Source organism: Nicotiana tabacum, chromosome 3, assembly GCF_000715075.1.
Source record: "Nicotiana tabacum cultivar K326 chromosome 3, ASM71507v2, whole genome shotgun sequence".
In the NCBI taxonomy this organism is placed as follows: domain Eukaryota; kingdom Viridiplantae; phylum Streptophyta; class Magnoliopsida; order Solanales; family Solanaceae; genus Nicotiana; species Nicotiana tabacum.
The window spans coordinates 137,254,452-137,276,933 of NC_134082.1; the positions used below are offsets into that span (position 1 = coordinate 137,254,452).

The 22,482-nt window shown below is 35.0% G+C and overlaps 2 protein-coding genes across 2 annotated transcripts; one reads left to right on the top strand and one right to left on the bottom strand.

Moving 5' to 3' along the window:
• Positions 1–472: 472 nt before the first annotated feature.
• On the top strand, positions 473–4,711 carry LOC107791467 (NAC domain-containing protein 37). Its single transcript, XM_075249969.1, has 4 exons — positions 473–628; positions 2,428–2,614; positions 2,747–3,022; positions 3,880–4,711. The coding sequence occupies exons 2-4, from the start codon at positions 2,452–2,454 to the stop codon at positions 4,533–4,535; spliced, it is 1,095 nt and encodes a 364-aa protein (XP_075106070.1). The 5' UTR covers positions 473–628; positions 2,428–2,451; the 3' UTR covers positions 4,536–4,711.
• Positions 4,712–13,684: 8,973 nt separating this feature from the next.
• On the bottom strand, positions 13,685–16,074 carry LOC107791468 (uncharacterized). The gene is made up of 2 exons (XM_016613552.2): positions 15,920–16,074; positions 13,685–15,173 (listed from the first exon to the last, which is right to left on the bottom strand). Exon 2 carries the CDS (start codon positions 15,101–15,103, stop codon positions 13,946–13,948), a length of 1,158 nt encoding a protein of 385 aa, XP_016469038.1. The 5' UTR covers positions 15,104–15,173; positions 15,920–16,074; the 3' UTR covers positions 13,685–13,945.
• Positions 16,075–22,482: the final 6,408 nt, after the last annotated feature.

Genomic DNA, 22,482 nt, shown 5'->3' on the forward strand with positions numbered 1-22,482 from the left:
TTTTATGTTTATAATTATGTATGATCAGTTGAAAATTTATGCATATCGATTAAAAAAAGTAAATAGTGAATCGAGAGGCTATTTGGGTAAATATTATGCAGAAGTAACAAGAACCAGGCTAATGTCGTAGGTTGTTACACAGATACAAGAAAAACGATAACGAGGAGCTCTACAATATTGACAGGCTTTCCGCATATCGTATCAGCACGACTAACCTATTATTGTCAATGGACAGTGTATGTATCACTACATACAAGTGATCTCTAAATGTCGCAAGTCGTAAATACTGATTATGTGATAATTAAAAAGACGAATTAGGGAAATTAAGTTTTTCTGTAGGAAGCTAGACAATGACGTCAACAATGGGGACAACATTCAACCCATGCGCAATTAAGCGGTCCTCCCTCTCCGTTTTAACCCCACCCCACCCACACACACACCCACGAGTCCCTCTTCCTTCTCTTTTAATACTTGCTTCACATCTCTCTCTTCCATTCCTTCCTCATACCTTTTCATTTTTCACTTCCTTTTTATCTATCGTCTTCTACATTTGTCTTCTTGTTCCAAGTCCCATCTCCATTTCCTTAAAGTCAATCATTAGCATTCACAGAGCTAAGTTAAACTGCAGGTATAAGCTTTTAACATCAATAGATATATGCATGTCATGCAAATATATGATTACATATTCATAAGGCCCTCATTTTTCTGGTTTTTTTCTTCTTCTAACAGTACGTGTCCGGAACAATTTGCTATCACTTCAACAACTACGTATATTTCATGTAAAGAGTAGTCATGTCATCTTGCATCTCATCAAAGTCATGGTCTCCCATTTTTGCGTATTTTCCCATCTCAATGAGACGTTTGTGTTTTTTGAGGAGCAGTTTAATTTTTGCACGTACGCATGTTCTTGTGTTGTGTGATTTTGTGAAACCAAAGTAACTCTGCAGAAGAGTTGAGATAAAATAAGAACCTTATCTCTTCCATTACATTCCACACAGTATATATTCTGCTTCGTTTTAAGTTGTGTTGAAAATTAAGGGAATGGACCAGCTAGCGCACTGTGCACCTATCCAAGAAATGAGTCAGAAAAGTGTCAAGTTTATTCTAGACAAACAGACATAGTGGTTCCGATTAGTTCATCTCTGGGATCATACATTATTGCTCAACTCCTTCAAACGTTTAAAATTTTCATCGCTTTTTGTTTCCTTTTCTCTTTCTTTACATGCCCTTTTATGGCAGGCTTGAATATCCAATCAAACATATTTCCCTGTATTTCTTTTTGCCTCCTACTTTTCTCCTTTTCGGACCAAAGCGTGCCTAAATTTGTTTAACGTCATCCACCAACACCCCCCCTTCTCACCCCTCAACCTTCTTTAAGACAGACCAGACAACAAACACTTTTTTGACTGTTTAACCACTAAATATGTATACTCTCTAGATCTGTTTCATTTAAACGACACTTTTTTTAAACCTTTTTCTAAAAGAACAATGCCTTTTTAATACTTTGTTTAGGAACATATTAATAATTTTAATGTTCTCATTTTATATTTAATGATATTTTCTCATAGTCATACAATTTTCTTGCCCACCACAAGTTCTAAGGTTATATTTGATAAGTCTTTATTTCTTACTTAAATTTTATTTGGTCAAACATTGTTATTTAAAACGGCGGAAGGGACTAGGGAGTATACCTCTAGCCAGTTAAATACTTCTCAAATTTCATTTTTCTTGAACAAACAATTTTGAATATTTAAATACACGGCATGTATAGTTTTGCATGTTAGTATGTGCTTTTGTCAAATTATTGTTTTTCTTTTTATTTATCCTCTGATCTATAAGGACCATTTTGTAGGGTAACGGTGGATTGTTTATAATATAGAGCTGAAGAGTCCGTTCTTGATCCATCATTCAGTATATTCAACTGCACAAGACACCATCATTAGCACAAACTTTTACTTGTCCCGTTTCCTTCAATTATCAGACGTGAAAAATACCAAAGAGACTATTAGAGGTCTAAAGGGCTGACTCTCCCCCTTAGGCCTTAGTTTTCCTCGACAGCAAAGCCCTCATCATTTGGTTTTCTTTCCTTTTCATCTCTTCCTCTTTAACCCCACCATTAAATTAAAATCATATCGCACGCAGAAAGAAAAAAAAAAAAAGAGGAAAGAGAAAATAAAATAGGTTTTAGACCGCGTTCATTAGTATAACTGTAGAGATAAAATTAACTCTTGAGTGTTTCTTACCACCAAATGGCTTGATGATTATATCTGAAAACACTTGCCACCTTTTTAACTTTTCATAGATCTTATTAATGTTGCTACTATTTGTTTCTTGCCCCATTAATCGGCTATGATATAAAGGTGATGGAGTAAAAGAGGTGCAATTAATGTGTTGATCTTGTCTCAATTGGTGCTGAATTTTATGCAGCCTAAAATAAACAGGAGTGAGGTGATGGATACAAACGAATCATGCGTTCCACCTGGATTTCGATTTCATCCAACGGATGAAGAACTCGTTGGATACTATCTTAGAAAGAAAATTGCATCACAAAAAATTGATCTTGATGTTATAAGAGACATTGATCTATACAGAATTGAGCCATGGGATCTGCGAGGTATGGTCTTTTTTTCGCGTTTACTAGGGTTTCTTACTCAACAAATCTAAAACATTTTGTTATTCTCTCTAACAGTTTAAACTTTTAAATAAGACAATTAAACAATAATTGACATTCAGAACTATTTTTCAGATAAATGCCGGATCGGATATGAAGAGCAGAACGAGTGGTATTTCTTCAGTCACAAGGATAAGAAGTATCCAACAGGGACGAGAACAAATAGGGCAACAATGGCAGGGTTTTGGAAGGCTACAGGACGAGACAAGGCTGTGTACGATAAATTGAAACTTATAGGTATGAGGAAAACCCTAGTCTTCTACAAGGGTAGGGCACCTAATGGCCAGAAAACTGACTGGATTATGCACGAATATCGACTCGAATCCGACGAGAATGGTCCTCCACAGGCAAGTTGTACTTAATTTATTGCTTATATATATATATGTATATATATTTCCAGTTTTAATTTCTTCATATATATCTTTCCAAGGACACCTGCTGGATCTCTGGAAATTAATATAAAATCTCTATATATATATCTCTATAGTCTCTTTTCTGGAATATCTCAGAAATAGGAAATTTGATCAACCTCTTTAGATAGAAAAATCTGTAAAGACATCGATAGTGGAAAATATAGTAATCCATTAGTTCTTTGCATGTACACTCTTTTTTATTTAGCAATCTAACTATTCATGCAGCATGAGATGATTTTCAGCGCCTTCTAAGTCAAAAGACATCATAATTTTGAAGCAAACCAAGTGTGCTTTAATTCCTTATAAGTAGCTTTTCTATGGTCGTCATTGAGTTTTTCACTCGTTCAGCCCTTCCAATTAAAAGAGAGGTTCCAATTATCTTCTTACCTACAACCCCTTTGACTATCTTCTTTTTCCTTTACTACATGTCCAATGTCGAGGAGTTTCGTTACCTTTAACGTTTTTAACATTGAACCCGATGTACTTCTTAAAGTTATGGGTTCATATCCATTATTTGTTAATAATTTATTAATTTTTTTATCTATAAATTGGTGTTCTGCGTCGAAAGTACTAGGTTCAGTTGAACCCGGGGTTCAGTTGAACCCGGGGTTCAGTATACTACATTCCCCTTTGGATTCAAATGTAACCATCCATAAAAGATGGGATTAGCAACTTAATAGATAAGGCAGATAACCTGTTACTACGTACGACAGATTAAAATACACTAATAACATAAAAATTCTTTGTATTTAAATTAAATCCTAATAATTTACTTTATTAATCTATTGCAGGAAGAAGGATGGGTGGTTTGTAGAGCATTTAAGAAGAAAATTACAGGGCAAACGAAGACCAATATGGGTGAAGGTTGGGAATCAAATTACTTCAACGAAGAACCAAGTACTGCAGTTAGCTCAATAGTAGATCCTCTTGAATACATAACAAGGCAGCCTCCTCCTCCAAATTTCATGGCACAAAATCTACTATGCAAACAAGAGATGGAATTAGCTGAAAACAATAATCTCAATTTTTCCTATAGTAATTCTGATCAATTTGTACAGCTTCCACAGCTAGAAAGCCCCACTCTACCACTCATAAAAAGGCCAATTAGCTCCATGTCACTGGTGTCCGAGAATAGTAATCAAGAAGACGATGAACAGACGATAAATAAACGATGTAGTACTATTAATAGTACTAGCCAAAATGTAACAGGGGATTGGAGGGCACTTGACAAATTTGTAGCATCTCAATTGAGTCATGATAATCATGAACAAGAGAGTAGATATGAAGCAGATCATGGGTTACTTTCCAGCTTTGAAGAAGAAGCTCACAATTATTCAGATTTGGGAATGCTGCTATTGCTGAGTGAAAGGACAGAAGGGCCAAAGCTGAATGAGATTTTGAGTTCAAGCTCTGATGATTTTGATACTGGCGTTTGCATATTTGACAAATGATCGATCGGCAGGTATATCACCAAAAACAAAGCAGAGAAAAGATATACTGTATACTTTTCTCAGGGATGATTGAGTAGACTTTGAAATTATTATATATACATATATATATATATAAATATCATGTAAGTAAAAGTTAGTATTATTTGTGAAATGGTGAGAGAATCTATTCCAGTGGAGTTGTCAAGTATCGCGAGGACGTTCCAGGATCTACGATTTCTTGAAGAAACTAGCAGCTAGAGGAAAAATTGCATTTAATAAACGATCCTTTACACATGCATATGTGATGGTGAATTTCGTATTTAACCATACTTTTGACTTGAAACGCTAATATTTTACTTAATTTACCATGCATATTGGTATTCTATTTCTTCTAGAAATAGTTATCTTCATGAGCTATAGTATAATATATGGGGTTTCTGCGAGAATCTTCAACTTGGTCAATTTTCTATGAACTTTAGACCCTCCAACAGATTATCAAAAAGATTTCAACTTCTATACACTATACGCCGAGAGTGTAATATTGAGCTATTTAAAAGATGAGTATGGGTCATCGTCCTTATAAGTGAAATTAGTAACCTGAAAAAACAAAAAAAGTAAGTTATAGACATGCTAAAATATACTCCTAAGTATTATGTAAACTACACGGATTACTATTTCACGAATATGAAACTTTACGAGGTGGCTACATATGAAACTTATGCTACCATGCCATCCTTGAACTAACTTCAAATTCGTTTCAAATTGCATTAGTGTAAATTTAAGTGTGACACATCCGAAGTTAACATCAAATGGATGCAAGACAAAATATATAGTTTATGTTGTTATCGCTTTTAAATTGAGCCGTGTTGAAGCAGCTTAAACACTTAACCAACTTTCATTCTCATTCTTATTGGTCCCTGATGTTATTTGGGAATGTCGTCGTTCAACTTAAAATCGATCAGTTTTTGTCTGTTTTAGGCCAATCGTTTGTCCTATAAAAAAATTTGTATGAAGAAAACTATTTATATATTCATTTTCTACAGGAGTCAACGTATCTGAAATCGGTACATCATGCAAACAAAACATTTTCAAACCTTTTAAAAATTTGCATTAGGTCATGTAAAAAATACTTAACTACATGTAAGTAAATACTAATAATAAGTGATTTTTTTTTGAAATAATGTAAAATTAGTAACCATGAAATAACTGAATAAAAGCTTAATTTATATGATGATGTAAAATTATTTTTACCATCATGCTAAAGTAGACTACAGGTGTTCCTTCCTATAGTAAACTTAATACAAAGCAAATAACCTAGGTACTATATAAAGTTAAAATACACGGGTAGACGTAAAAATCCTTTACATTTTCCATGTATATAAATTAAATCCAAAAAATAATGCATGTGCAAGTTAATTAATTACTGGTAGTTTAGATAGTTTGTAAGATAAATTAAAAAACAAATCCAAAAGGGACTAAAAAAAAGTGGTAAACAGCATGCCCCTCTGGCCCTCAAGTCATTAAATTAAATGGAAATTGTAAATTCCCATTTCAACTTTTGGTTGACCCTCAATGTTAGGAATGCATTAAATCACAAAAATCTGGAGACACCGGATTATGCAAATTCAAGGATGATAAACTAATTAAATACTCCCCCCTATCTACAATAAGTGACCAATTTGTTTTTTAATTTTGGTCCAAAATAAGTGTCCATTTATATAATCAAGAAAAAATTTAATTTGTCTTATGTACGTTTTCCTAAAAAGTCATTTATTCCTCACATTTGAAAGAGAAGTGCTACTATAACTATGCTGCAACATTTAATTAAGGGTAGTTTAGTCGCATTATTTATTTTTGTCTAGAAATTAATATTTAATTTCCTTAATGGATGTGCCCAAAGCAAATTGGTCATTTATTGTGGACCGGAGGGAGTAATGAAATCTTTCAAGTAATGATACTCCAAGACCTAAAATAAATTAAGGAGCTAGGCGTCAAACTTCAGCTTTAGAGTCATAATAATGATTATCTTTTTTTATTCACTAGCTCCCAAAAAAGAAGGGTACTACAGCTGCTACTGTGTTTTTCTTAAATTGGTTATTGGCATGTTTTCTTTTTGCAGAAGTTCACTTTGACAAACTACTAATAACACAGTTACAACTTATCCAACAAAAGGAACGTAACAAGACATACTCTACATTCATAAGGTACAATTATCTTCAGAACAATTTAGGTCATACTTTGTCATGTAGTGTCTTACACCTTTCTAATTTTGCAAGTCAAATTATCTATCCTCAATCGAGTTGGTTACATCTGTACCTTCTAATTTAGAATAAATCCAAAGATTCTACCTGGAAATTGAATTAAAGTACATAACGTTTTGTTCTCTTTTTTTTTTCCAATTAAATTTCTTATTTCAGGAAACTGTTCATGCAAAGGAATAAAACAGAAAGGGAGTGACAGGTGTATGACAATGGTACGTAGGACTGAAATTGACCAATCGAGGGATGGATTTTATAACGGTCTTAATGGAAAATTGGATTGATCTTAAAAAAGAGAAAGCATATAAAATGACATGCAGTAGAAAATAGCAAGGCAAAGTAGACGAAATGCTACAGTGGGCCAATGTGTTGGCTAGCATGCGCTATCAACATGACTTCTATTTTGGCATGCTTTGTCTCATTTCAAAGTCTTAAAGTAGGCATTTGGAAAATATTTTGGTTAAAAATGAAAGGAAAATAGAGTGTTTGTAATCAAAGTTGAAATGCTTGTTTCTTTTGTTTTCCTTCTAGTGCCATACACACCAAGTCCAAACTTCAGATTTGACATGTTGTAGTTTCTTACCAATCTTATCATGGAAACTGACAAAGATTAATAACCTTGTTATTTGGACGTGCTTCTGATGTGTTCTAACCTTAGAGACAGATGTTGACTAAGTATAACCGACAATAAAGCTTACAAGAGATTTTTGTGTTTGTATACTATATCTACCCAAAGTTCATATCCTGAATTTCTTTGTTCTATTTTTCATTTCCCCTTTGGTTTCCTTTCTTTTGTTTTAAAAGCTCGACTACTTAGAGATGGTTATGGATCATATTTAGTTTGATCTTCATTTTTCTTTTCTAATCTTCCAGCTAAACCTCGCAAAAATAAAATATACGTAAATTTTTAGAGCTTTCTCGAAATTGGAATTGCAAATATGCCAATTAGCTTCCTCTAAATATCAAGAAAACGATAGCAAAGAAGTTTAATTTTTTTTTCCATTTGCCCACTTTCGAGTTATGTTTCAGCTAGTTTTTATTTTTTTTATTTATCACTTTTCGAGAGGGGAGGGGGTCCGGAGACCAGTAACAGTAATATATGATAATGCCTCCTTCAACGGGGTACAAAAAGGTGTCACGCCATAGGAGAAATTGGAGATGCCTGTTTAACCGTATTGTACTGATGCTCTATTAATTAGTGAACAATATTTGTGTGGGAAACATTACAGCTTTTCCTTTTACATAAAAAACCGAATTGCAATAATGACTTACTCTAACATATGACTATTTAAACAACTTTATTATCTTAAATTACACTTAAAATAATTTGAATAACAAAGGTGAGAACGTGCCTTTCCCCAATTTATATCTGCACATATGTCGGTAAGTAAATCACTCGAGGCTTATCACTTCAGACAAGTATCACTACTTTTTGTCATTAATTAGTTTTGTCATTAAAATAAGAAAGTACCAACGAAGGCAACTTCCTGGGTTTATAGATTCAGTCAAAACTCCATCAAACTACTCAATCAAAAGGTTCTATTATGCAGCATTGCTCCTATGATCTTAGGAGCACTGGCCGCCATGGCCCAACGAAAGGAAAAACAGAAAAGGGTCAAATATATCCATATACTATTGAAAAAGGTCTAATATTGTCCTCCGTTATACTATCAGTCCAAATATATCCCTAACGTCATACTATCGGTCCAAATATATTCCTGACATCATAAAAGTGGTACAAACCTACCCTTACTCAGTTAACTGCCTCCCTAACAACATTTCATTGCTACCTTACCATTATACTCCCATTTTCATCCCTTCCCCACAACCTTTCTTTCCCTTTCATTTGAAGAAAATCACAGATCATAGATATACAAACTATATCAAAAGAAATGCTAACAGCTAAAGATAATATGAAATAACGTGAACAGAGAAAATTCTGATTTTGTTATTCAAAATTCATGCTTATACGAACGAAAATACATTTTGTTTTATATAAAAAACTAAGCAAAGATACAGGCAAACTAGTTTAAGGTTTCAAAATTGACCATGGTGAGAAAGAAAACCAACCTAGACACGAGAGTTAATTTTTTTTGTTTCTTTCTCTTCAACCACATTTCTGGAAGGCTACCATTTTTTCTCTCTTTACATTTTATGTTAAAATAAAAATACTACTAAATTTTCCCTAAATAGGTCTTACAAATTCAGCGGCAACACAAGGAAATGCAAAATAAAACACAAAATTGTAAGATCAAGTGAAAGGTACGTACAATTCCAGGATCGGCCGGAGAAGCAACATGTATTTTGAAAAGCAAGAGGAAATAGAGGCAATGAAGTCTTCAAAATAATGATAGAACTTTAAAGTAATTGAACTTGGTAGCAATAAAATGTGTTCATAGGGGAGGCAGTTAACGGAGGAAGGGTAAGTTTATACCACTTTCATGATGTCAGGGATATATTTAGACCGATAGTATGACGTTAGGGGTATATTTGGATTGATAGTATAACGGAGGGTAATATTAGACCTTTTTCAAATAGTATAAGGACATATTTGACCTTTTCCGAAGAAAAAAGACTTCTATACAAAATAGTTAAATAAATAAATAAATGAAAATTTGTTTACACAAAGTTTCGTGTTGTGCACAAAAAATCACCTCCAGGCCTGCAAGAAGCGTCGACCACACAAGGTGACACAATTTTGCAAAAGCATGCAATTATTTTAGGGGGCATCACATTCGTCTATAGTTACTCCTAAAATGGCATTGTTTCATCGGTTAAGTTGTTAGCCACTGGTACTAGGTATTCAAACTAAGCAATAACAGCAGTCTTTTGCTATAACCTGCTTACCTGTAGGCTGTAGGTAAAAGTTTAGGCAGCACTCAAGGAATAGTACTGCAATCTAAAACTTGAAGGGAAGAAAGCCGGATACCTTAACTAATAGGGATAGGTATAAGGGTGACAATTATAGGTGCTAAGGATGAGGAACTATAGTTATCTGACACATATAAAGAATTAAAAATGACAGTTCGGTGCACTAAGCATCCTGCACTCACAGAGGATCTGAGGAAGGACCGCAACCCTTATTGAGGAAGGGCAGCACGCCAAGGGCTTGATGTAAACAACCTACCCTCATGCAAGCATTAATGGCTGCTTCCACGGTTCGAACTTGTGACCTATAGGTCACACGGAGATAAGTTTATCATTGCTCCAAGACACCCCTTCAACGCAGTGAAAGAATAATATGTATAATGAATTGTTTAGAAACAGCAGTATCTTGAAAACCTAAAATAGGAAAGATTCGCTCTTTACCCATATACATTTTTTCATATTACCAAGCCCTAAAATTTCTCATATTACCATACAAGGATTTCGAAAGTGAAACAAATCAAAGTAATTCCTTCAAGTAAACAATTACTGGAGAGAGGTAAAACATTACAGCTTCAAGCTAAACAAAGCTCCATGAGATGAGAGTCAAACAAGGCAATCCAAGTGAATAGAAAAAATTCTAAAAATAACCAAACCTGCAAAAGATTCAAAAATTACTATAACCGTCAGTTGCCTAAATGGTTAGTAATCCGCCACCAAAAGCTTATTTGTAAGAAAATCATATAATCTTAGAAACTTCACTCCCAAATCATATACCGGATAAAGTCATAAAACTGATAAAAGATAATGTCTTTACGAGTTTACGCCAGTTCTGGTCTGTCCCTAATATCATCACTAACCTTAACCATCTAGCTTCAGGTGAGTAACAAATAGATGGGTTAGGTCTACCATCCACACATGCAATTGGACCACTAGTGAAGCAGATCCCTTGCACTAAAGATGTTTGGCCAAATCACCAGTAGCATGTGATTTCCAATAGTCCATCGGAGCGCATAAATGGAAAATGAATTCTTCTCTTTATTGAGGCGCCAAACTGTTATTCCCAATTTATGTCACAAGCTGATGATATATCACATAAGAATACCAGCAAAGTACATCTGTTTTTCTCTATGGCTGAATGAAGTACATAGAAATTAACAATAAACATGATAAAGACAGAGAAAAAAGAATACATGGAGTACAGAGAAAAACCAAAGACAAACAGACCGCAGCAATAACGCATACTAGTAACTTTTAAGCCCAAATAGAAGATGTGACATCGTTAACAGACATTTTGAAAAGTATATTACCATCACAAAGGATCAATCAGACGCTAACTTCATCTAGTTTTTATCCTAAAGAAACACAGATGATCCTATCAGTGTATCAGATTACCAATAACAAAATTCATATGTTAATCTAGTGATCTTTTCTTTTTTCCACCTTTACAGGTGCATCTTATCCTGTGATCTTGCTGCAAAGCTTCATACTTTAATGTTCCAATTCCAAGAGCCTTAAATTTAGTGATAATGATTAACTACAGCTAATATCTTAGTGGTTTGCAAGTTGGATAATTCTAACTAACATGAAAATGTTATCAGTTGCAGCAAAGCGAAAGAGAGCTTCATAAGCATTTAACTAATAATGCAATATTATTTCAAAAATAAGTTTTAAGGAGAGACATAGCCTGCACAATCTAGGGTACCAGAAGCATTACATATTAACATCGTTAAAGTGAATTACTTTATGATGCCTCACCGTGTATTGGCTATTCACCTATCAATATGCAAACAGAGACCTAATAGAAATTAAAGCACCTTATTCAGACATGTATTTTTTCTTAATTCCGATTTCAGCCATGATAATTAAGGTACCTTATCTAGGCACAAGACTAAAAATTCTTCCTGTTAAATCCTGTATGTCCTCCATTCCTCTCCCTTTAGTCAATATAATCAGCATGAGGAAGGGAGCTATGCATCTCTTCTTAGCAATTACATCCAGTTGGGAATTTACGCTGGCAGTCAATCTCCATATAGTACTCCCTTCTACATATCCTGACATATTTCTCCAAAACACTTGAATAAAATAGAGCCAAGCAGTTGGTGTAACATCATCACATTTTTTTTCCACTAAGAAATCCTTTAACCATTTTATTTTGCATAATATGGACCATGAAGAATCATAAAACTACCCCCAACTTGTTGACATTGAGGCATATTAATTATCGTAGAAACTGTCCAACCACCTCATTAGCATGAAATGGAGAACGAATACGAGGGTAACTTACTTTGATATGCTTTATATTTAATCTATGTGCACACACAAATGGACGCCCGATTACACAATGTGCTTACAAGTGCAGAACCCCAGGAATTTCCTAATCACAAATGACAAAGGAATTCAGAAGAAAGATTAGCCTACTTAATCACCAACGCACCCTAAACCACTGTAAACCAGAAAACTAGCAAACCAAAACCCTCTGAAAGAAAAATAAAACACAAGCTTTGCTTGAGTTTGAGTAGTACAGGGGTGAATCACACTAAACTCATGGAGTGACCAATAATAACCCCCCCCCCCCTAATAACCCCCCGGCCGATAAGAGAAGAGAATCAAAATAAAACGACTGATTGTAGTGTCCTAATAAACCATTTCCCACAGTTACAAAATTGAAGTGCCATACCGTGAAAAATCAAATACTTATGGCCAGATGCTCATATATATATATGAACAAATTGACATAACCATAAATAAGAATCATGCTAGCACATATATGTGTGATTCATGAACTTGTTGAGTTCTTCTCCCTAAATTTGGAAGACAAATGCATTTCTTCCACTATATGAAAAAATGAGCTAAGTCGGACCTATAATCAAATGGAAAAAAGTTATCTCGAAAAACCTATAATTTTTTTGATAAGGATCTCGAAAGACCTACAATCTCTTCGAATCTTGCAAACTTGGTGAAAAATAAAACACAATAAAACAAAAGTCAATATAGACGATAAAAATTAGTTCGGATTAATGCTTAGTAATGTTTGTAAACTTACATTAGGTCCCACATTAGCTAGGAGTATTTTTAATTAAAATTTGTATGTTAAGAGGAAAATATAAACGACATTCTAACATTAGAATCTAAATTATTTGAATATTGGCATAAAACAAGTTCAAATGGAGCGAAGTAGATAGAAGGGATTCATAGAGCCGACCCCTGCCAGCTTGGAATTGAGGTATAGTTGTTTATAAAGAAAAAAGGAAACCATCAAAGAAATTGTGAAAACAAACCAATCAAGGGCACTAACAGAAATTTTTCCAAAATAAGAAATCAAGGGCACTAACAGAAATCTAACATTCATAGCAAAAAGAGGGTTCCCAAAAACCATATGTACATATAAAACCTATAAATTGCACCACACATATACACCACTTGCTTGATTAAGCAACCTGAGTTCTCAATGAATCAAGCATTACTTGATATATAACCGTGAGAAAAAGAAAGTCAACAACTTGAATTTTCTCAGACGAATCAAGTATTACCTGACATAAACTTGATAAGTAGACAGAAATAAAGAATGACGTAGAACCCTACTCATCAAGATAACCAGGATATCACAAAGATTGCACCCTCAAATAGAACAACTAGTAAAGGCCTCTCTGCAACCCTTGAACTGCACGAACCAATTAATGAGTAACCTCAAATCCACCAGAACACAGCAATGGAATTGAAGAACTGGCTATTGTCATCAAATTTTAAAAACTGATAATAGGAAGCTGGATGACAATGGTGAAGGTGATTAAGCAAATGTCATAAGTAAGTTACCTTGAAGGCTTTCACGGAAAAAGCGCTAAAAAGTCAGCATGAGGAGGTTAGTGCAACAATTGAATTAACTGGGTTTTATTTACTCCTGACAGATGAATGAGGAATTGATCTCTAAGAAGACAGTCAAGACAGTGACAGATATCCTGATTCTGCAAGTGGTTGGTGCAGACTTCCTTGCAGCCAAATGAACCAACAGTGATATCAAGATACAAGATCAATCTGATCAAAAGAGAACATAACTATCTCACATCTCAAGTAATTACCCAGCAACTTTAAGAACAAATTTGGAAGAAAATACTCACAATTTCAGTTACACAGGATAACATTTGTGGTAAGATGAAAACCAACATATTTAAACTGACCTTCATCCCAGGATTATCTTTCAGTATGACAACAGATAAAGAGCATGATCATAACGAAATACATTTGCATTACATGAAGGGATTCATTACAAAAACTCAGCAGGAACTGTAATTAACTTTCTCCAACATTTTATCGCCGAAAAGCATTGCCTTCTGACGCTTCTGCTCTCTGCGAATAATGTGTTCGGCGACGAACACTTTCTTCAATTGTGGAGCTTCCTCCCTTCCCAGCACCATAAACACTTCTTTGAGCAGCGTCCAGAAAATTCTTACCACCAGACAAGCCAACATGAACAGCTTCCTTAGCGTCCTTTTCCTCTGCCTTCTTAATTCTTTTCCATCTTTGCTCCTCATGCACCTCAGCATCTCTCTGCATCTCCTGTAGACGGGCAGCTCTCTCTTCTTCAGAAAGCCTAACAGGCCTACGAGAGTTATGACGTGATTCATGCCTTGGTGCAAAATCAGACCTTGTCTGCCTCTCGTACTTCTCAGCTTCAAGATTACCATGCCTACTCTTAGTTTTTTCTCTGCCAATATCATCGTCTCCTTCAGGAACTCGTAACAGAGACGATTTCCGCTCATTAAACTTCTTCTCCTGGTGAGAGACTTTCTTTCTCCTGGAATCGTCTTCGCTCGAGTCTTCATCTAGATCAGAGGTTTGTCTAGGTGAAGGATTCCTTAAATGCTTTGACTTTGAGTGGTGATGCTTTGATTTCTTGTCTCGATGCTTATGTCTGCGTTCATCCTTCTCTTTCCCGTCATGCATCTTATCCTTATTCTTCATCGTTTCAACAGATTTTCGAATCATGGCCATCTGGACAGGGTTGTTCTTCACACGTGCTAGCGCTTCTTGCTCTCGCTGACGAATCATAAGCAAGGGATCTGAATGGAGTTTCCTCCAAGCATCATTGGAAGATTGTGGCTTATCCTCAAATAGAGCTCCTGGCGCAGATGGCACAGATGCTTGCGGCTTCGCAGAAGAACTGGAAGCAGCAGTTGTTCCAGGATCGGTCGGCTTGGCCAAAGATTCAAATCCACTAGAACTTCCCTTGCCAACAGCTAACCCAGAATCATAGAGAAATTCCAGCCTCTCTTGCCTGGGAACCAAGCCAGCTTGTTCCTGAAGTTGGCGAAACTCACTGCGCTCACGCTCCTCCAGGATCTGCTTGCGGAGCTCCTCCAACTTCTTCTGTTCGGCCTCATGCTTCTGCTCTGCTTTCCATACATTTTCAATGTTCCGAAGACTCCCCGTGTGCCATCCCTTCTTATTCAAGAACTTCAAAGCCATTGAGTCTTACAAAATTTTTAACGCTTAGACTGTTAAGACAGATAATTCCTCTCTTGCTTACCTCTAATACCTACATATCACAGGAACCAAATAGGATAAATCAGAATGCGTTTAAGTACAGTTTTTGTTATTTGGTTGAACATAAAGCTCAAAACAAACATCTTATGTCTATCTCTATCTCAAGAATGTTATCATACAAAAAATTCAGCTACCAAGTTCTTCATCCAAAAAAAAAAAAAAACAGCTACCAAGTTGTCTAGCATCAGCTCAAGGGGCCGTGTGGATAGACTAATTTGGATTTACAGGATATTTAAAATTAATTGATTTCAAATTCTTACTTGTTAGTTGTAGTATATCAGAAATCGTAAATTGTTAACTTAAATAATTAGAGAGGATTCGGCAAATACTTAGATCTATGCCTTTCGCTAAAAGTGCTGAAACACACAACCTAACTGAAGAAATTCCATCTTTTACGGCCGCTAATTTTTCTTTTTCTATAGAAAAAGATATGCAGAGAATTTACAAGTAATACTTCAAGGGCAGATTATTACCCACCAGACCCTTGAAGCAATTACAACATCGGAAGCAAATAAAAAACAAAATTAACTTGAAAAAATAAAAAAGAAATCGGGTTGAGGATTTCTATATGCAGTAAGAGTAAACAAAAAGAAAGAGTAGAACGAATTAATACCTGATATGTTTTACCAATTACAGGAACAACTTTAATTAGGGTTCTCCGGATAGTAGATAGAGACAGAAAGAGAGAGGTGGGAAAGAGAGAGGTGGGAAAGAGAGAGTAAAAGAAAGGAGACTTACAGCTTGATTCGGCGGAGAAGGAGATCGCCGTAGCTCGCCGACGGGAAATTGGCAGCCCCGTAATATAGTGGTTCGAACTGGTCCGGAAAAATGTGATCGCAATTGGCAGCCAAGAGACTGTTTTAGTCAATTCTCTAATGCATATTATCTAACCGCCTACACAAATCCTAATCCTGGATAAACCGGAACCTAACTTCTACAAATTACAGTTTGACCCCAAAATCAAATATAAAGACCCCTGTTCGGTTCTTTTTTTTTCACCCTCCAAAAAAAGATGTATTTGAAGTATACATGTTAATCGGGCTTGGCCAGCCCAATGACAGTCCGGTTCAGCCCGGGTCAGCCCATCATGCCAGGGGTGGGACGGGCTGGGAAGGTTAGGGGAGGGGGGAAAGCCGGACGGAAACGAACATATTTTGGTAACCGGTGCCCCGGAACCCGGTTAGTCCTGTTATCCATTATCGGGTTTTTACCGGGCTACAACCTGTATCAGCCTGGTTACCGTTGGAAAAAAATTTTAAAAAAACATTTGTTGATCGTTGTCAATGGTCAAATCCAAAAATGACCGTTGCCAACGGTCAAATTCAAAAATATCCATTGGGCAACAACCATTTTTTATAAAAATGGTTATTTCGGCTTACCCCCTTAAGAAAATAGCCTCACTCTAACAATTGATAAATTACAATTTTAACCTTTTAAAAATTATAAATAGCCCCCTTTCTTCTTTATTTTTCTCACAATTTGCTCTCTTACTACTCTAATTCTCTCTCAATTCTCTCTTGATAATATTGCTTATTGCTCTTAAATTCTCAATTATGTTATAAAATAAAGACTATAAAGTAAAGACAAGTATAGAGAGAAACTGATATATTATTCGAATTCAAACTAATGTACATAATGAACTGAAATCCCTTCTATTTATAGAAGAAATGAAGCTGTTGTGTAAGCTGTTGTGTAAGCTGCTACTACAAGCTGTTGTGTAAGATGCTATTACAAGCTGATGTGTAAGCTACTACGCAAGCTGATGTGTAAGCTGCTACTGCAAGTTGCTGTGTAAGCTGCTACTGCAAGCTGCTGTGTAAGCTGCTACTATACCAGATATGGATAATCTTCTACTGAGAGCAATGTTTATCCATAACGGAGTACTGAATGGATAAGCTTATTATACCCGGTATGGATAATCTTCTACCTAGGGTAATGTTTATCCATAACCGGGTACCAAAGTGATAAGCTTCTTCAGGAAGCTTATTTCCAATAGAGTACTAAATAGATAAACATATTTACGGTGGAGTCCCATATGGATAAGCTTCTTCAGGAAGATTATTTACAACGGAGTACTAAATGAACATCCATAATATAATATATTTATAACACTCCCCCTTGGATGTTCATTAAAAGATAATGTGTCTCATTAAAACCTTACTAGGAAAAACCACGTGGGAAAAAAATCCTAGTGAAGGAAAAAGAGTACACATATTTAGTAAGACGCATTGCTAGGTGCCTCATTAAAAACCTTGTAAGGAAACACCCTATAGGAAAAAACCTTAGTAAGGGAAAAAGAGTGCATCGCGTATTTTACTCCCCCTGATGAAAACCTTGTTTCAAATATTTGAGTCTCCGCATTCCAATCTTGTATACCATCTTCTCAAAAGTTGAAGTTGGCAAAGATTTAGTGAATAAATCTGTTGGATTATCACTTGAACGGATTTGTTGCACATCAATGTCACCATTTTTCTGAAGATCGTGTGTGTAGAATAATTTTGATGAAATGTGCTTCGTTCTATCTCCTTTTATAAATCCTCCCTTTAATAGGGCTATGCATGAAACATTGTCTCCGTATAATATTGTGGGTCTTTTATCACATTCCAACCCACATGTTTCTCGAATAAATCACTGATCTCAATCATATGCACTCTCTGCTTGCCGGTTTGAAATCGAGCTTTATGGGTATCGGATAAATAACCTGCATCTGCATTACCAATATGATCTGCACCACTTTTGTTAGTATTAACAAGATAAATAAGTGCACCATCTACATCGAGATAGAGTATTTCAGGACCAAGGAGCTCCTCGTCCTCTTCTAGAGGTTGGAACGGATCTTTATTCACTTCAAGTGATTGAATATTCATTGGTGTACTTAATGGGTACACTTTGTCCATGTAAAAGTATTTTTAAGACCCTATTGGAGCTCTTCCGGAGTTCCAATAAGATTTATGTCTCCAACATAAACAGCAAGTGTAACAAATTTTGATGACATTTTCTTTATAAAAATACATGGACAAATAACATAATTTATGTAACTTTCTTTCAGCAAATATTTACTGAGACGATTATACCACACGCGCACAGATTGCTTTAAACCGTACAAAGATCTTTATAATTTGATCGAGTAAATTTCTCAAGACTTTGAATTATATGCTTCGGGCATTTTCAATCCTTCAAGGATCTTCATATAGATTTAGCCAAATAAGTCATATAGGTTAAGACTTGTATCTAAATGGTATGACATCTTCAAGTGTCTGGACTGCTAGTCCGATCCTCACAATCTTTTACAATATTGTGCACTATATTGTATTAAATATATCGTCGACGATCATTTTGTGTCAGTTCCGAAGCTACATAACTTGTGGAGATCTCATCACTTTCTTTATTTCCAGGTACCTGAACTTTTTCGGGGGTTTCATGAAATGTTATGTCGTGGGCTCTTCTAGAGCTTATTTCCTCCTCATTTTGATCATTAGCTCCTACTATTTTTCAAGGATTGTTACCTTTGGAACCGATTGGTCTACCACGCTTCATGCGTACAGTAAACTCTATCCTTCAGGGACTTTAATTTTAATAGGAGCATTTGCAGCTGAAATATGATATTTAATTTTGGATCAGCAAATGCTTCTGGCATTCGACTTGAATTATCTTCTAAGTGAGGATCATGATAATTCGATTCATATAGCATATTTTTCAACTGTTTATTCCATCCTCCAAATGTTAGAAAAACTAACATATATCCCCAATCATATTTGGGAAACATATCTTTGTGTATTATGGTAGAGAAATTAATCATATACCACACAACAAAAGATAGTAAAAATATTTGGTTTTTGATCCTAAACCAATTGTGAAGGGAGGACTTATCATATATTGTTGATCTGATGCATACAGGTGCTGCTATATGCAATTTAGAAAATCTTAGACCAACACTTGAAGCTTTGTTCTCATAAGCAATGGTTTAGCCATTAATAGGAGGTATTCAATGATAAACTAGTTTGGATATGAACCAGCATTATCAAGATGAACTGTCTTGATTTCATAATCTGAAAATTATGCTCTTAATCGAGAAAAGCAATTCCAAATGCCAAACTGCAGGTTGACAATAATTACACATGTAACCATCTCATGTATGCACCTATAAGTGGTTCACATGATAGGTGAACGGGCCCATATTCACCTTTTATATATTTCAGAATCAGGGGTCTTAGTCCCAACTTTAGCTGGTATAATCAATTCATTATGAGAACAAGCAACACATGAGAATTCCTGAAGAATCTTCTAGTTCTTTAGTATATGCTTATCTGAATTCTCAAATAGCTCATTTAAAAATGGCAAATGAAAACTTCAAGTTTATTATGTCATGTGATATCTCTTAGTAAACTTCTGGTTTACTATGGCATAAACTTTTGCTTTAGTAAACTTCTAGTTTACTGTGATACATGATATAGTACAAATTAAAGAATAAGGCGGGTAACTTCTCACATACATATTATTTTACCCCCTATGATTGTGGAAACATGAAGATTATCAATCTTCCAATCATTTGTAGTCTCAATATGATAGCCATTTGTATTAGTAAACTTCAGGTTTACTACAACATATGTTTTGACCATAATCATATAATATGAATGACATATTTGTATATAAGCTCTTCGAGAGCCTTCATTTATTATCCACAATCTAATATTTATCTGGCACTACGGGTGTCATGTATTCTTTAGGCAAACATTTAGCTCTTCAGGAGTTGTTGATACATTTTGTACTATCAAATATTGCTTAGACACTGTTGGTGTCATAAGAGAAAATCACAATCAAATAAACAATGTAAAAACAATTGTTTAAGCACACGCAAACTCTTCTTCATAATATTTTCCTACTTCAGGAGGTAATTTCAATTGTGTTGCTTCTTCAGGAGCAAATTTGAAATACGAAATATTGAGTATATATTCTCTCAATTATATTACCTCTTCTGAAGGTGAATTGTGATATATTCACATCAAGAGTGCGTTCATATTTACCCCACTTATTAGTATTGTCACATTCACTTCAGGGAATGAATTAATATTATCAAAAGTTCTCATCCTTCAGGAAATCGAACATAATTATCTGAATGTGCATTAATCACATCAAATTATGATGCCTCAGCCTCTTTTAAAATATGTACTACTTCAGGAGCAAATCAAGGCGTGCATTTAATATAGAGAATATTTATGTAGCTTATCTTCAATTGAAACCATAGAAAGCCTAAATTATCACTTCTGGTGATCATAGGCATATACCACTTCTGGTAGTTAACAAAATATAATTATAATGAGATATACGAAATATAACCACTTCTTGTGGTTGTATATTTCTTGCAAACTCTGCTAGAGTTTAAGTTGATCTAATAATGTTATCCATATTCTTCAAAATGACATAAACAAGATATATTATAGTAAACATCATTATCAAATCATAATTTTTCTTTATGTACAACAATTACATAACCATACTATCTATTACAAATAACAAAAATTAAAATATTTATATTTCTACAGATTCACCACCGATTATATGACTTGTTTCTCCTTCTGGGAGTGCAAGGTAATCAGTTACATCCAAATGCATGAAGTCTAAATTATCTTCAGAAATAAAATTTGCTTCAGCATTTTTCTCTGTCTTCTTTAGGGAGGCTTGATAAAGCTCAACCAGGTGCTTTGGCGTACGACAAGTACGTGACCAGTGCCCTTTTTCTCCACATCTATAGCATGCATTTTTTGCATTTGGTGTTTGCACCGCTTCATGCTTTTGTTACTTCTTTTTCCACTGCTGGTGGTGAGGAGTGTTCTTTGGTGCATTATTATTACCATGATTAGAGTTTCTTTCCTGACCACGACCATGACCACGACTGGGGCCACGGCCTTTTCCACGTTTAGCCTGGTGGAAGTTCGTCTCATTCACTTCAACGAATGGACAAGAACCAGTAGGTCGGCTTTCATGATTTTTTATTAATAGCCCATTATGTTGCTCGGCTATAAGAAGATGTGAGATAAGTTCAGAATACTTTTTAAATCCCATCTCTCGATATTGCTGCTGTAGGAGCATATTCGAGGCATGAAAAGTGGTGAAAGTTTTCTCCAACATATCATGATCAGTAATATTATCACCACATAACTTCAATTGGGAAATAATTCTGAACATAGCAGAATTATACTCACTGATAGATTTAAAATCTTGTAGCCTTAGATGAGTCCAATCATATCGTGCCTGTGGAAGAACGACCATCTTCAGGTGGTCATATCTATCTTTCAAATTATTCCACAGTATGACTGGATTTTTAACAGTAAGATATTCCATTTTCAGGGCCTCATCAAGTGATGGCGTAGGAATATCATTGCTTTGGCATGGTCTTGGTTTGATGCCTGATTTTTGTCTTTGATGGTGTCTGCCAGACCCATTGCATCAAGATGAATTTCAGCATCAAACACCCAAGACATGTAGCTTTTGCCCGATATATCCAGGGCTACAAATTCAAGTTTAGAAAGATTTGACATTATTTAGGAAAAGAAAGTTCTTACCTCAGATACTTTCAAAATATTTGCTCGAGATGGCAGAGTCTCGTGCTGATAACGTGTTATAAAATAAAGACTATAAAGTAAAGACAAGTATAGAGAGAAACTGATATATTATTCGAATTCAAACTGATGTACATAATGAACTGAAATCTCTTCTATTTATAGAAGAAATGAAGCTGTTGTGTAAGCTACTACGCAAGTTGCTGTGTAAGCTGCTACTACAAGCTGTTGTGTAAGCTGCTACGCAAGCTGCTGTGTAAGCTGCTACTGCAAGTTGCCGTGTAAGCTGCTACTGCAAGCTGCTACTATACCAGATATGGATAATCTTCTACTGAGAGCAATGTTTATCCATAATGGAGTACTGAATGGATAAGCTTATTGTACCCGGTATGGATAATCTTCTACCTAGGGTAATATTTTTCCATAACCGGGTACTGAAGTGATAAGCTTCTTCATAAAGCTTATTTCCAATAGAGTACTAAATAGATAAACATATTTACGGTGGAGTCTCATATGGATAAGCTTCTTCAGGAAGATTATTTACAACAGAGTACTAAATAAACATCCATAATATAATATATTTATAACAAATTACTTATTATTTCAAGTTTCATCATATATTTACTTTAGTAACTACAAAATTATAATTATCAAATCAAGTATTCAAGTGAAGTGTTGTATCAATATTCAATATTATCAAATATTAACTGAAGTATGATATCAAATTTAGTGCGACATCCG